General features: G+C 39.9%; 1 protein-coding gene across 1 annotated transcript in view; it reads right to left on the bottom strand.

The window, feature by feature from the left end:
• ZFAT (zinc finger and AT-hook domain containing) overlaps positions 1-16575 on the bottom strand; it is a 295731-nt gene that overhangs the window by 123069 nt on the left and 156087 nt on the right. The window contains exons 9-10 of the mRNA XM_043979739.1: positions 14040-14189; positions 2181-2354 (exon numbers count right to left, since the gene is read on the bottom strand). Coding sequence (XP_043835674.1) covers positions 2181-2354; positions 14040-14189 — 324 coding nt within the window. The remainder of the gene's footprint in view (positions 1-2180; positions 2355-14039; positions 14190-16575) is intronic.

Raw genomic sequence — 16575 nt, 5'->3', positions numbered from 1 at the left:
ATAGGCCTTTTTTTTCCATGGGAAGCTTGAAGTCACTAGAAAATCTTTGTCCTTTCCTGAGGGTGGTGATACCCTCAACATTAATGGGGAAATTTGGATAAGGGGTGAACGTGAGGGGGGAAATTATGACATGCTAATTTTGAGATGCCTACAAAATATGTATGAAGCTGGTAATGTGGATCTAACCATGGAGGAGAGATGCTATTCAAAGACTATTAAGTCGAAGAGTATAAACAGAAAAGAAGGCCCAAAATTGAGACCTGGGAGACACCCATAGTTAGTAGATATGACATGGATATTGAATCATAAAAAGAGATTAAGAAGGAGATGCATAAGAGGAAAATCAAGTGAAAGGAGTGTTTTAAAAAACTCAAAAAGGAGAAAATATTCTAGAGGAAATGGTGATTGACAGTGTCAAATGTTACAGAAAAGTCAATAAGGATGATGGAGAAGTCATTAGATCTGGCAAATATGAGATCATTGGCAATGCTGAAGAGAGTGGTCTCAATTGAGTAAAGAGGTTGGAAAATAGATTTCAGAAAGTTTACAGGAAGGGTGACCTCCTCTAGCTGAGATACTTTCTTCATAAATGTAATTAAGAGATAATTTACATGGAGGTTTAAAAAAAGTTGCTTCCATATCTGTGCATGAGCACTAACTTGATAAATTCATCAGTCAAGCCTTGTTTCCCCAAGGAACTCAAAGCATTTTATTAACATTTTCTAATAGATGCGCATGGCATTTCCAGAAAACAAATAATATCCTCGTTTCACAAAATAGAATGTGGGGTCAAAAGCAAATGACTTATTTAAAGCTGCATAAGTCACCAGGGAAGTTAGGAGCTTTGATCTCTAGGCTTTCAGCCCAGAATCCTCTGCAGTAAGCCAAAACTCACAGAGTACAATTGCATGACATGGCTGTGGACTTATATTAGCAAGTTTCCAGGAGAGAGCATAGTGTGATAGAAAAAGTATGCTGAGCTGAGATTCAGTCAATCAATCAACAAGCATTTGTTAAGCACCTACTATATGCCAGGTACTGTGCTAAGTGCTGAAAACAGAAGGGTCAAAAATAGTCCCTACTCTCAAGGGGATTATATTCTAAAGGTGGAGATAACAAGCAAATAACTAAGTACAAGCCATCTATATAACTGATAAACTGGAGTTAAATCTCAGGTGGAAGGCATCAGCATTACGGGGAGATCAGGAAATGATCCTTTCAGAAGATGGAATGGTAGCTAAGACTCAAGAAACCAGAATTCTGGTCCTCACTTTCTACCTTGTCATATGACATGGCAAAATCACTTCACTTCTCAGGGCATTAATTCTTCCATGTATGAAATGAAGGCCTCTTCTAGCTCTAAAGTCCATGACTCTGGGATAACAGAAAGTCAGGTGCACCAACAGCATGGTCACTAACACTGCCATGGCAAAGACAAGTTTATTTCAGGCAAGCACATCACTATTTCAGTCTGAGAGATTTAAAACACTGTATCATGAGTCAGGCAAGATGATGACTGAGGTGGTTTCAGACTTCTCTGTTTGGCTTTGAATTGGACTAAACTTCTCTAAAAAATTATGACAGAACCAATGTTTTCACTTTCGTCTATTGTCCTATTTTTTTTTTCCTGAGTCTAGCTAATTAAACAGATTGAGTTGGAGGTATGGTAAACCCATTCTATGTCTTCCTCTCACTGTTTCCTGATTAAACAAAGTAAACAACTTCCAAGTTCTGTCACCTGTGGATGCACTCTGAGGTAAATTAAGTTTCATGTGCTCAAAATGAAGGCTCAAAGCTTCAACTGGACGATTACAGAGAAAGGGTGCAAATTCAAAGTAGGATGACACACTTCCCAAACTCTGAGCAGGAATCATGAATGTCAGTCTTAGCCCTAGCAGCAGTGCCACTGAGAGGCATCAAAAAGCAAATGCTAATGGCTTATCCAGTGTCTCAGTCTGATCTAAGTGCAGTTTCCTAAGACATTAAGGCCCTCTCAGTGTAGGCTGGCTGAAGGACATCCAATCAAGGAGCTAAGAGAGAACTTAAATGTGCATCAGAATTACCAGTTTCTTGAAGGTGCTTCCTTCCTCTTTAAGTCTATTAAGCCTAAGGATGGTGGACGGATAATACCCAGAGGACTTAAACAAGGGACTAAATCACTGTAGTGCTCTGCTACTCACCATCAGCAGTGTGCAAGAGCTTGTGACTTTTCAGTGTGCCTTTTGACTTGAATTTCTTGCCACACATATCACACAGATGTGTTTTCTCAGTGCTGTGCCTATTCATATGAGCCTTGAGGTTACTCTTGCTGCGAGTGGCATACTCACATAGTGAACATTTGAATGGTTTCACACCTGTCCAAAAGGAAAGAAAAAAAAAAGGCAGAATCTCTTTTAAAAATTAGTATGGGGGCAGCTAGGTGGCGCAGTGGATAAAGCACAGGCCCTGGATTCGGGAGGACCTGAGTTCAAATCCGGCCTCAGACCCTTGACACTTACTAGCTGTGTGACCCTGGGCAAGTCACTTAACCCCAATTGCCTCACAAAAAAAAAAATTATTATGTTTTCAGAGTAGCCTTAAAAAGTCATAGACACAGGGGGCAGCTAGGTGGCACAGTGGAAAGAGCACTGGCCCTGGAGTCAGGAATACCTGAGTTCAAATCCACCCTCAGACACTTAACACTTACTAGCTGTGTGACCCTGGGCAAGTCACTTAACCCCAATTGCCTCACTAAAAAAAACAAAAACAAAAACAAAAGAAAGGCCTGAACAAGTAACTGATGATAAGGTCCTTTCCAACATTCATGACTAAAATGTAGAGAAAAGAAAGTGACCTAGTTGTATAGCATTTTGATAAATCAGTGGGATTAGAAAGTATAAAAATTTGCTTTAGGGATTTCTCATTATGTGATTTGCAATTTTTTTAAAAGAGTGGGGGAGGGGGGAAGAGGAGGAGGCCTGATAGAGCTGTTTGCATTGCTGAGACAATGTGAGAAACAAATTGTGAGAAACCCCATTTAAAAATTTCTGGGACTCAGTGTTGGAGAAGTATCAAAGGCCTTTATTTATACATTCAAGCTAGAATGGGCCAGCTCCCTAATGGAAATGGCAGCGGGGAGCCCTTTTATCTCAACTGGCTGACCCCTCCTTTCTTTCTTAGTTACAATTTTCAAGTCAAGACACTGGAGCCAAATGGAGGCCAATTGGAATGCAGTATAGTCAAAGGGGCAGCCCATTAAACTCCTCCCCCATGTGACCAGCCCTGGTTCTCTCATATGTGATCCTGATTGCTGGGAGAGAGTGGGGGAAGGAAAGGAGCCATTAGTAAGCACCCTTCTCCCAGCTGAAATTCACCTCCCAGACATTCCACAGACAACTTCAATCAGCTTTTGAGGGGGGCCCATATTTTCCCACAGACAAGAAAAACCAGAATGTAAACATGGAAAAAACAAATCTGGTTAAGATCACTGAAGTTGTAGGATCCACAGGAACTTAAGTACATGAAGAAAGCCATGACTGATGGAAAATAGAACACAGGTTCCCAAACTACTGAATTGACAGTGAACTTTTTCAATATTTTGATAACTGTATTTCACTTCAATTGCTTTCCTTTTTTATATATATATAAATATTTATATTATATATATATTTATATATACAAATACATATAAATATAAAAATATTATATATATATATATATATATATATATGAGAAAATGGGTAGTTATCTCCTCTCAATGTGGACATAACAGTCAGTCATACTCCTCCTGACCTGTTTGTAGGACAAAGGTCTCAGAACCCCTCCTCCCCCTCAGGCTAGCAAGGTCACATGGTTCAAGGAGCCCTGGTCTCAATAAGGTCCATTCCAGAGTTGTGTCCATATAAGGAAGTATAAGGTCCACTCCTGAGTTATGCCCATAAAAGGAAGAGGGGTGGGAATAACTGCATTCCAATTAGCTAGTTTTTGCAGGTAGATTGTAACCCTTGAGTAATCAGACCAATGATGAAAAAGGGGAGGGCACATTCACATTAGGGACTAGGGTATAAAACAGGGCCTGTGAGCCCCCTTTTTTTGCACCCACTAGCTGCACACTAGGGTGCCTCCTTCTCGTGAGAAGGAAATAAATAGCCTTTGACACATCGCTGCTGAGTTCCTGAGAATTACTGAGAAGAGGATTGATTTTTCCTCACAATTGGAGGTTCTACCAAGATTTAAGGAGCTGCCGGGACCCTCCGTGTTCCAGCATTCCAAGCGCTCTTTGCCAGCAATGGTCAGAACCCAGAGGGGGGCCACCCCCAACTCCTGAGCCTGAGGAACTCAGCAGAGACTTTGTAAACGCAGGGTGGAGCATGCTCACCAAGGGGGTAAGAATTTATCAGAACAGGGACAGAGAGGGCAGGAAAAACACCCATAGAGAAATGGATTGTAGGGAAAAGAGATTTGTGTATGTAGTTAAATGTAGTTAAAAAGTAAGAATCTGGGAAAGAAAAATCTTGTTGGTGAATGGAGGGCATGAATCTAGGTGAACAAGTAGAGTGGGGAGACGTGAAAAAGTTGGACTCAAAGAAAGGAGGCTCAAGCAGGCTGTGAGTGAGAACTGTTCCTGCTGTCCAGGTTGAAGCAGGCCATACCCTTTCAGCATTCAGCTGGATTCTTTGCCTTTGGGCTGCAAGCCTTGGGATTGAGGGACTGCCATGGGGAGGAAAGAAAAGCCAGCATTTTGGTTTGTTAGGCTCATGGTGGGGAGTCACTGCTATATGTCTTTTGCAGGGGTATTGGGTGAATTTATGAATGAAAACTTACCTTCCAGGATTGTAAGGATAAAGCAAAATGTTATTGGGGTTTAGCACAGGGGTTCTTAGGAATTCTTTGAAGAATTACAACTTTTTGCATACAAATCCAATTGGAATGAAATAGTGTTTTGTTTGGGGGTGGGGGAAGACAGGAGAGAGGTCCCTGAATTTTATCTCATGAGAAGAGAGCATGGTGCGGAGGTGTGGCTCTCTGGGATGCCTTTCTCCCTGAGTAAGAGACAAGCAGAGTGTGTGTGTGTGTGTGTGTGTGTGTGTGTGTGTGTGTGTGTGTGTGTGTGTGTGTGTGTGTGTGTGTGTATGGGTATGGGTACGGGTGTGTGGGTGGTGGTGATGGTGGTCTGGTGGGATCATCATCTGACTAAAGGGTTACCTGGTTGGAGGAGGGCCATCCCCCACTGGTGGTGGCTGAGGGAATTTGGGTGAGGGGCGGGTCCAGATATCTTCCTCCTCATACCACAGGGACAGGAGCCACACCTAATCTTGTCTTCCCTGGAGGTGGGGGAGATTGGAGTGAAGGGTGGTGGTCCTGGAATTACTCAATATCTCTTTGGGGGTGTCTATCCTTTGGTTTGGTTTCGTGGGGAGGGGGTTCTTTTAATTTGCCCCAGGGAACTTCTCGGGTAAACAAAAGGTTTTACTTACTTGGGGAAGGTGGGAGAGGCCCATGGGTCCTTCAAGAGTCTGGGATTAACAAAGATCTGTTAGTCCCAGGCAATTCATTTGTTTGGGAAAGCAGAGTGCCTTTTCTTTGAAGTGGGATTTAGGGGGCTCATTCTATTTGAGAGTTAATTTGTTGCAAAAAATTAATACTAGGGCATCCAAATTGCTGCACTAAACTGTGAAAGGGATCTTGTTGTTTTAATCTGGATTTATTGGTATATTAAGAAAACTTTATTATTTGGCTTACAACTTTTGTGAGAAATCTTTTTTTTTTACATGTTTGAGAATGCCCCTTTAAAATCCTGATTCCATGTTTTAATTGGTAAACTGTTGACAGATGGAAATTATGGTAATATTTAGCAATTGTTGCATGCAATTGTAAATTGGTTTTATAATTTTGCTAAGAGTTAAATACTGTTTGAGTTTATTGATTAACTGAAAGCTTTCACTGCAGCTTTTGTGTAAGAAATTCTACCTATATAGCCCTCCTCCTCATTGATTCAGATAAAAGTTTTTATTCATAGAGATTTTCATTCTTTTAAGATTGTGTTTCAAGCTAGTTTGATTTTCATTATCTTTTATTCTTCCATGTGTATTTTGTTCTATATATGCATTCATAGAAGTTATATATTTGTAATTATTATTTGGAAAAATAGCTGTTATTTTAGGTTTTCTTGGTTAGAAGCAATCTTGAAAATCAAAGGGGCAATGTATTTTTAAAATTCTATCATGGTCTAAATGTTTAGCAGTTCTAAAGGAGTTTAATAATTACTGGTTGGATTCCATACATGTTTGTCCTTAAGAATTGAGCTTATGATTGGGCCACTAAATTGTTATAAGGATAAGAACTGTCTACAAACTTAATTCACATTTTTGCTATCAAATCATCCTCAGTTGTTAAATCCATATGAGACTTGGATTATGGGAAATTTACCATTTTAAGACATTAATTTCCTTTATTCTGAGTTAGCAGATCTGAGCAACCAAGGTGCCAACTATCCATGGGGAGAGAAGAGCAGGAGGGGAGGGATTCTCTAAGCTCAGGTAATTGTACTGCTTTGAGAAAGGCAAAAGCTGGGACCGGGGCGGATTCTTTGGGCTTCATTTCGCCTTTCCCCCCCACCCCGACATTGCACTGGATGGCTGGCTATGCCATCTCATTTTACACCTGACTTCGATTCCCCCCTTCTATATGCCTGATGTCATGAACATCTCAATCCTATGCATCTGATTAAGCCTGGCTCAGATTCCCCTGCACTGTATTCCATAAGTTTTGGCAACCTTTGTTCTTTTATGGTAACCCCCATGATCATTCTGGGTGGCATGATAAACACAATGTTGAATTTGGCCATGGAATCTGGTACCAATGGTATTAGATTCTTTAATTTCTCATATTGGCCTGAGGATAAGTAGGCAGATAATACAGAAAGTGATGAAACAAAGATGAAAATTCTATTCCTAATTGTCTTGTATTAAAGAAGAGTATAGGAGTATAACTTTATGGACTCTTTTGCAGGTGGCTTAGGTAAGTTTTTAACATCTCAAGTTTGTTTCAAGAGAAGTAGAGGAGGGTAACTTATAGAATGTTTTGTTATGTTAGATAAAGCTTTTTTTGTTTTTTTGGCAGGGCAATGGGGGTTAAGTGACTTGCCCAGGGTCACACAGCTAGTAAGTGTCAAGTGTCTGAGGCCGGATTTGAACTCAGGTACTCCTGAATCCAGGGTCAGTGCTTTATCCACTGCGCCACCTAGCCACCCCCTAGATAAAGCTTTGAATAGCATGGGGCATTCATGACATCTCTCACTGGAACAGCTTTTCACTCCTGATGCAGGATCCTGTGGTTCCTGGATTCTCTCTCTTGGTTTTGGGTGTGCCAAGCAGTATGTCAGGCAGTTAAACTCTGTAGGCAGGTGTGCCAAGCAGTGTGCCAGGTGGTTAGACTCTGTAGGCAGGCATGCCAAGCAGTGTGCCAAGCAGTTAGAGTCCATAGGCACTGGGTGTGCCAAGCAATGTGCCAATCAGAGTCCATAAGCACTGGGTGAGCCAAGCAGTGTGCCAGGTGGTTAGAGTCTGTAGGCAGGCATGCCAAGCAGTGTGCCAGGCGGTTTGAGTTCATAGGCACCGGGTGTGCCAAGCAGTGTGCCAGGAAGGGGTAGTTCCCAAGAATTCAAAGGGTTCATTAAAGACTGTGTTTAAGTAACTAAGTAAGATGAGGAATGCCACCTCTAGTAATACAGAAAAGGAAGAAAGTACACTTCCCCAAAATTCTCAAAGACAGCCCTTTGGGAGACAAATTAGAAATCTGGAATAAACTTGAGAAGTAGAGAGGAAAAGAGAATGATAAAATATTGTTGCCTAATATGGGCTGGGGTTCCCCTCAAGGGAGGTTCAGTCTTTTGGCCTAAATTTGGATCTAATGAAAATCTGGTATGCCAAGCCTTAAATGTATATGTGAATAGTAAAAAACCCCAAAACCAAGATTTGGATATCCTTACTTGGGAAAGGAAACAGAGTTCCCAATAATAGAAATGAAAGATATGTTTCTCAGAGAATATATTTCTGGCCTCTCTGCCTCTGTTTCTTTACTCCAACAGAAGGGACTTCTGGCCCAGACTCCTCCTCTCAAGTTTCCAGCTCACCAATTTAAGCCTGGAGACTAGGTATTGATAAGAGCCTGGAAGAGCAACAAGTTGGAACTTGATTGGTAAGGGCTGTTCCTGGTTTTACTTTTCACTGACACTGCAGTGAGGACTGAGGAGCAAAACGGGACTTACTACTCTCAAGTAAAAGGGGCACCTTTTCCAGAAGAAAAACCAGAGCCAAAACATGAGCAGTGGACTGTGAATAAGGAATCTGATTGACTGAGGGTGAAGTTTAAAAAGACTTTAATGTACAATATACCAAGCCTGGTACAAAAAGAGGGAAGGGAGATAACATTTTGGGGTAGTGGGAGCTCCTCAGGCAAACAAGTAGTGGAGGAGCAAAAAGGATTTGGTATATGGGCATCTGAAGGAGGAACTGATCCTGTAGGAAGAATAGGAATATCCTTTGAAAATCCCATGGATCCTATATCCCCCTATCCTTTTAAGACTACGGAAATAACTTCTCCAAGTCCAGAAGGGAAATTAGGAAACCCTGAAACTCCTGAGTTACAGGCCATTGAAGTTAAGGATGTGAGACAGACAGTGGAGAGAGAGACTGGGTTTGGAGATTCAGATGCTCAGATGGAATGGGTCAGCGCTTTGGGAAGACCACCTGCCCATACTCTAACTCCACATTTTAGCTTGGAGGGGTTCTAGTGTCTCCTTCAATTATACTAGAACGGGTTGGCAAAGGGTGAGAGTTGCAGGGATTTGGAGCTACTCTTCTCTGTAATAAAAAGGACAGCAGAAAAGATCATACCCACTTTTGTTGGAGTTCCAGGAAACCATCCCACCTGTCTCTCCAGATGGGTGAGAGAAGGTTTTCTGGTCTTGGGTAATATGAGTTGTGTCCAAACATGGGAAGTAACCGAGAACAACTAGGTGGATTTTTCATCCCTGATCCTCCCCCAAGTTGACCTATGGTGGTATTGTGGTGGAAGACCAACCTTACCCCCTAACTGGGCTGGAACTTGTGGGTTGGTGTGGCTGGCCACCCCTTTTACCACGGCATGTGAGCATTTCTCCAAATCTGAGTCTAAATCAAGAAAGAAACGCAGCCCAGAGGGGCAAAAAGGGTCAACTGATGCTCTATTCTGCCTAGATAGCATAGGAGTCCCATCGGGTGTGCAAGAATCTCTCCTACTAAAAATGTAGATTGGAACCAGCAGAGGTTCATCAATTGCAGTAGGGATGCAGTACAGGGTATTTCTGAACAACTGGCTGCAACTTGCAAAATGGCTTGGGAAAACAGAATAGCCCTTGATATTTAGCAGAAAAAGTAGGAGTGTGTGTCATGCTGGGCGGTCAATGATGTACCTTTATCCCAAATAATACTGCCCTTGCTGATTCAATAACTAGAGCCTTGAAAGGCTTAAGTACACTGGCTGAGAAATTAGCAGAAAATTCAGGGGTTGACACCACCTGGATGGGATGGATGGAATCCTGGTTTGGGAAATGGTTTCACTGCCTCAACCCTCACCACTCTCATTATAGTAGCAGGAATTTTATGTTGTATCCTTCCCTTCCTTGGAGGGTCAAATCAGAGGCTTAATAGAGACTTCTCTCACAAAGGTTACTCCATTTGGGAAAGTAAAGGCAAACACTCAAATGCTAATATTCACAGATTTAGACCAAAAGGCAGAGGAGATATTCAATAAATGGAATGAGAGGAGCCAAATAGTCAAAAATAAAGAGGAGGGATTGTGAGAAAATGGGTAGTTGTCTCCTCTCAATGTGAACTTAACAGTCAGTCATACTCCTCCTGACCTGTTTGTAGGACAAAGGTCTCAGAACCCCTCCTCCCCCTCAGGCTAGCAAGGTCACATGGTTCAAGGAGCCCTGGTCTCAATAAGGTCCACTCCAGAGTTCTGTCCATATAAGGAAGTATAAGGTTCACTCCTGAGTTATGCCCATACAAGGAAGAGAGGTGGGAATAACTGCATTCTGATTAGCTAGTTTTTGCGAGTAGATTGTAACCCTTGAGTAATCAGACCAATGATGAAAAAGGGGAGGGCACATTCACATTAGGGACTAGGGTATAAAACAAGGGTATATAACAAGGCCTGTGAGCCCCCTTTTTTTGCACCCACTAGCTGAACACTAGGGTACCTCCTTCTCATGAAAAGGAAATAAATAGCCTTTGACACATCGCTGCTGAGTTCCTGAGAATTATTGAGAAGAGAATTGATTTTCCCTCCCTCCCCCCCTCTATTATATGTGTGTATATGTGTACATATATGTGTATGTATATCTATAGACAGACATACATACACACTATGTTATGAACTTAAAAAAAAGTATTCTGATAAGGGATCCAGAGAATTCACCAGCCTGCCAAAGGGGACCATGATACCCACAAAAAAAGATTAAGAAGCCCTGAAAGAGAGAGGTAAGAGGAACCTAAAAATCAGCTGCTACTCTTTGCCAAAGAGAAAGAAATGCTAATAGCATAGTATTTTAAATCTAATCAACAGTGCTTTAGACTGAAAAGGAAGGGAAACAAAGAAAACTGTCTATGAGCTACCTACACAAATAGGTACCATAAAAAATAGCAACAATGTAGGAAAAGGAGTCCAGTTATTTGAAGATCAAAATGCAGAAAAAAGATAGCAAGATAGCCTCAGACATGCATATGAAGCGAGGTTGTGCAGTGGATATAGCACTGCATTTGAAGTCTGGAAGACCTGAGTTCAAAACTTGCCTTAGTCACTTCGTGTGACCCTGAGCAGGTCATAGGATCATGAATCTAGAGACTTCATGGTCCTCTAGTCCAATCCCCTCATTTGACAAATAAGGAAACTAGGGCCCAGGGAGGCTGTGTCTGAGGTGGGATTTGAAATCAGGTTCACTAAATCCAGTCTTCTCAGGTTAACGAACTGCCTCTCCAAAACTCAAACTAGCTGCTGAAAATTGAGATCAAACCAGAAGTCTTAAAATAGTCAGAGTAATGCTCTCTCAACTGCTGTCAGTCTTTCTCATATAAAATTGGGGCAAAAAAAACCCCACCCAATTTCATAGGGTTGTAAGGATCAAATGATATATGTAAAACACTCAATTTTAAATATATATGTTATCTGTTATTATTGTTGTAATGATAATGATTATGATCATGCTTAAAATACAAATGATAAGGGGCAGCTAGGTGGCACAGTGGATAGAGCACCAGCCCTGGAGTCAGGAGTACCTGAGTTCAAATCTGGACTCAGACACTTAACACTTACTAGCTGTGTGACCCTGGGCAAGTCACTTAACCCCAATTGCCTCACTAAAAAAAAAAAAAATACAAATGATAAGCAAAATGACAAGGAGGTGAATTTGACCTCACAGGAATCTCTAAGATTTTCTGGAAAGAGACTCTTGTCTAAAATATGGCTAAAAGGGGATGGTGGAGGAACAATGTATATAATAAGATCTACTAAAATCTGAGAAACCGCAGGAACCCAAAGGGAGTCTTTTTGTTTTTTAATTTATGAGTAAAGGGGAATACCATTGTGGGGAGCATCTGTGAGAAATTTAAAGTAGGACAAAATAGAAGCAAAATAGAAGCATCACAACAGCACTAAATATCAGCAGGACAAAAGGATAAAACAGAAGAGGAGTTTGGGGAACAGATAACAATCAAGGCATTGCAGCAATAAAGTAGTGATAGGGGACTTCAATTATGCAGACATCTACTGGGGCTTTATTTGATAAAAGCAGAGCAACTGAAAATGTCTTGGCTCACATTAATAATAATTTTGTCCTCAAAAAATTGGAAAAAATGACAAGTAGGAAACTATTCTGGACCCAATCTCACCAAAAAGAAAAAATTAGTTGTTGAAGTAAAAATGATGGAAACCTTGGAGTAAAGTGATCACTTCAACCTTGATTTTACATTACAAAAGTAGAAGGAAATTGGGCATAGTCTAAAATAAACCTGAGATCTAGGGAAAGCTCATTTCAAGGGTTAGTAGCATTCTATCATCTAAAGTGCTACAGGGCAAGAAGGGATGCTTTCAAGAATTCCCTTCCAAGGACACAAAACACTCCCAACAAGAAGACAGTTGTCTGAAGAGACCAACTGGGTTGCAAAGGGAAGTTAAATTAATCAACTTGGATTTTTTTTTGGGGGGGGGGGGCAGGGCAATGAGGGTTAAGTGACTTGCCCAGGGTCACACAGCTGTCTGAGGCTGGATTTGAACTCAGGTCCTCCTGAATCCAAGGCCAGTGCTTTATCCACTGTGCCACCTAGCTGCCCTCATCAACTTGGATTTTAAAATGAAAACAAGAGCAAGTAAGAGGATGAGTACAAAAATTTAGATTGATCCTATAAAGTGTCTATGACTTTTTTTTTTTTTGGTGAGGCAATTGGGGTTAAGTAACTTGCCCAGGGTCACACAGCTAGTAAGTGTTACATGTCTGAGGTCGGATTTGAACTCAGGTCCTCCTGACTCCAGGACCAGTGCTCTTTCCAGTGTGCCACCTAGCTGCCCCCTGTGTCTATGCCTTTTTAAGGCTACTCTTATCCATGTGATTTTTTCCAGTGTCCACTGTCTTGTGTGTCATTTCATTTCTGAGATTAATGTTGTCTATGATTCACATATCATGCCTAACAAAAGTGACACATCAAAGTTTATTGCTCTATTTTTATTTCTTTGATAATTAATGTATACACAACCAAATAGGAGAATTTCAGGAAGACATCTAAGAAAACTGATAGAAAGAGACATTGTCACACAGGGAAGGAGCTTAAAAATAATTAGTTTTAAAATCCATTGTTTTGCTTTATGTTAGACCAGACTGATATACTTGGGTGTTTGGATGCAGTACACCTGAGAAAGCTAATTCCTCTGATTTAATACTCGAGAGAGAGACTCTGAAAATTACTGGTGAAACAGTCATTGCACTAGTTCTTTGGAACAGTCTAATTTGAGTTCATTTAGTGACTAATGAAGTCAAGGTCACATATGCTATATCTGGGTAAGTCAATTACCTTCATTATGATGCATGCCCAAAGATCATCCAAGTCTGACTAACTATTTCACAACTGGATGTCATAAATAAAAGAGCCCTAAGTGGCAATTCCTGAACGGTTCAATGCAAATACTATCAGGAATCAGTGGAAAAACAAATCAAAATATATGCATTCTCCACAGCAGGTAAGTAGTATTATCTTGATATATAAACAACAGCCCAAAAATTTCTATAAAAGCTAATAAATTTGATGATAGAATAATACTTATTCTCACAAACTCAGAAAGCAAAGTTTCCCATTTCTTTCCCTATACACACATTCGATAAAGAAATGGAGAAGATAATGTTAATGGTACTGGAAATATTTTTCACACTCTAATTTTATGTTATTTGTAAATCCATTGAGAATGCTTATTCTCAACTAATTCATTTGATCAAGGTAAGACATAACCATTTGATAGAAATCCAGTTTATTAACTATTCTTGTTTCATTTTGAGAAGTCTAAAAGGAGTGTTAGTTATGATTCAAACATTACCCTCCAGAAAATGTTGCATGCTAGAATATGTGTACAGACATTCTTTTCTCTTTCCTTGCTGATTTCATTAGGCATCATTAACTCATCAAGATGGTGTTTGCAATCCCTAACAAAGTGATTAGGGGGTGCTTTTCTTTGCTTGTTAATCTCTAAGGCTGTTATTTCTTCACACCCTTTTGCTGTCACAATAATATCTAATGAAGACAGTTAAATAAACAAACCGTGGAGTTGAGAAATGTCAACTCAGGTATAATCTGCTAATTTGCTGACCACAGCAGGTTATGGACACATATCTATAAGGCACTGGAGAATTCCAACATACCTACATCTCCAGAGACCTGATGTTGAAACTTCATCTACTTGAATGTCACCCTAACAAAGAATCTAAAGCTAAAAGACAATGGTCATTATATTTCAAAAGCACATATAATTACCTTCATGAGCCCAGATATGACGTTGAAGATCTGATCCATTCTTCATAAAATAAAAGTCACAATATGGACACTTTACAGCTCTCTTTCCAATTAGCCCTTTGAGTTGGACCCTCCTGCCAAGAATCTCAGAGATGGTGCTCATAGAAACCTCTAGAGAAATAGAACAATAGATAATAAGTCTCAAGGAAATTTGTTTTAAGTTAGCTGTAAATAAAATATGGGGGCAGCTAGGTGGCTCAGGGAGTAAAGCACTAGACCTGAAGTCAGGAAGACCTTATTTCAAATTTAGCCTCAGGCAAGTCACTTGACCTCCATTTGCCTTAATACTTGGGAGAAGGATGGCAAACCACTCCAGAACCTCTTCCAAGAAAAACCCTTGGACAGCATCTGAGTTCTGTAGTCCACAGGGTCATGAAGAGTCAGACACTACTGAACAACAACAAATAAAACATAACAACAAGATATGCCTTGATCATATTTTGGTTCATATCCTAAATAAGACTTTGGCTATATAAAGTGGCTTCCACTAATTTTATTCCAGGAAATGTTACAGTTAGAAAGGTCACATGTATTTACATGGAATTTATAAATTACCTGCACAGGCAAATGTTTCTTCATGTGCCTACATGGGGGAGCATGTTTACTCTTTGTCCATTTTTGGTTTCGTTTTTTTGTTTTTTAATTACTTTCCCTTCAAGTCATTACTTTTTTGTTTTTCACTTGTTCATTTCCTTTCCGCTCACTCACTAGCAATAATCTAGATGTCTTATACCAACATTATAGACAGACTAGAGAAAGATGACAGAGAACTAGAATATATAGGGTTGAGAGCCACCTGCCAGATGGCAAATGGCTTCCATTCTGCATTTGGGAGTAGAGTACATTAAAATACTGCTGGTATACATATCAAGTCAAACCTCAAACTAATTATCACATTGAGACTGTTGTGGTATAGAGAAAGAGTAACAGATTTTAAATTAAAAGAAAAAGGTTTAAGTTCTAACTGATACTTATGAGCTGTGTGACCTTGAATGGAGAGCTAATGCTCTCTTCCTCCTCAATTGAGCTTGAATTTACTTACAGTATTTATATAAATGTCGTGTCCCATTCCCCCAAGAAAATGTAATCTCTTTGAGGGCAGGAGCTAGTTGAGTTTTTTGTTTGTTTGTTTGCTTTATTTGTTGTTGATGTTGTTGTTGTTGTTGTTCCTATATCCCAGAAATTAGCCCTTGCAGAATGAATGAATGTGGACAATAATTTGGGCTATACTTTAGTCTCACTTTCCCAACATAACAGAATGAAGAATACCTTGGCAGTACTTATCAGTAAGAGAACCTTTAGTAGTGTTAAGTACTTAATCAAATTTCTAAAGCAAAGCCTCTAGTAAATCCTTTTGGCTCTTACTAAAGGCATAACCACTTATAATAAGGAAACTAGGTCAAAGTTTTAGAAAAGATGCTCTTTTTGTTGTGGCAAAGAATTGGAAATTGAGGTGATACCCATCAATGGGGTAATGGCTAAACAAGTTGTGGTATATGAATGTACTAGAATACGATTGTGCTATAAGAAACAATGAGCAGGCAGATTTCAGGGAAACCTGAAAGGACTTATATGAACTGATGCTGAGTGAGATGAGCAGAACCAGGAAAATACTGCACACAATACTAACAACATTGTATGATGATCAACTGTGATAGACTTAACTCTTCTCAACAATACAATGGTCCAAGATAATTCCAAAGGATTCATGATAGAAAATGCTATCCACATCCAGAAAAAAGAACTGTGAAATGTAGATGCAGATTGAACCACACTATTTCTACTTTTTTTGGTTTTGTTTTTTCTTTTTTGAGGTTTTTCTATTTTGTTCTGATTCTTCTTTTACAACATGACTAATGCAGAAATATGTTTAATTGATTGTACATATATATAATCTATATCAGATTGCTTGCTATCTCACGGAGAGCAGAGGGACAAATGTTGAAAAGTATCTCTACATGTAACTAGAAAATAATAAAATATTTATAGGATAAAAAAAATAAAGAAAAGATGCTAAGCTCTGGGAAAATGAAGGTTACTCTGATGTCTAGGGACTATTGGGAAGTCCAGATACCAAAGAATGACACAGAAATTATGGCCCTCTAGAGGTGGATATTTTCTAAAAACAAGGTCCCTGCCTTCAAGGAGCTTACATTCTAATGGGGGACAAAACAAGCAAACAATTCTATCCATACAATATATGGCAGGTAATCTCTGAGGAAAGGCACTGGTTGTGGTGTAGAAGGGAAGTAGAGCAGGCATCCCTTTTTTACAGAGAAGGAAACTGAGAGTAAAGAAAGCTGAATGGTTTTTGACTCATCAAGTAGCTAGACCCTGACTTTAAAATGCATTCAAAAATGTTTCATGGAATTATACATTCTGGGGAAGAAGGAGCCAGTCACTAGATATAGAGCAGCAGTGAAACTGTTAAGAATGGAGTCAGGAGTCACTTGCTCTGAATTTCTGTTTCCTTACCTGTAAAATGAGGAAGACAGTG

Source organism: Dromiciops gliroides, chromosome 1, assembly GCF_019393635.1.
Source record: "Dromiciops gliroides isolate mDroGli1 chromosome 1, mDroGli1.pri, whole genome shotgun sequence".
NCBI classification, from domain to species: Eukaryota; Metazoa; Chordata; class Mammalia; order Microbiotheria; family Microbiotheriidae; genus Dromiciops; species Dromiciops gliroides.
The sequence above is the reverse complement of the archived record's forward strand: the minus strand, read 5'-3'. Positions and strand labels throughout refer to the sequence as shown.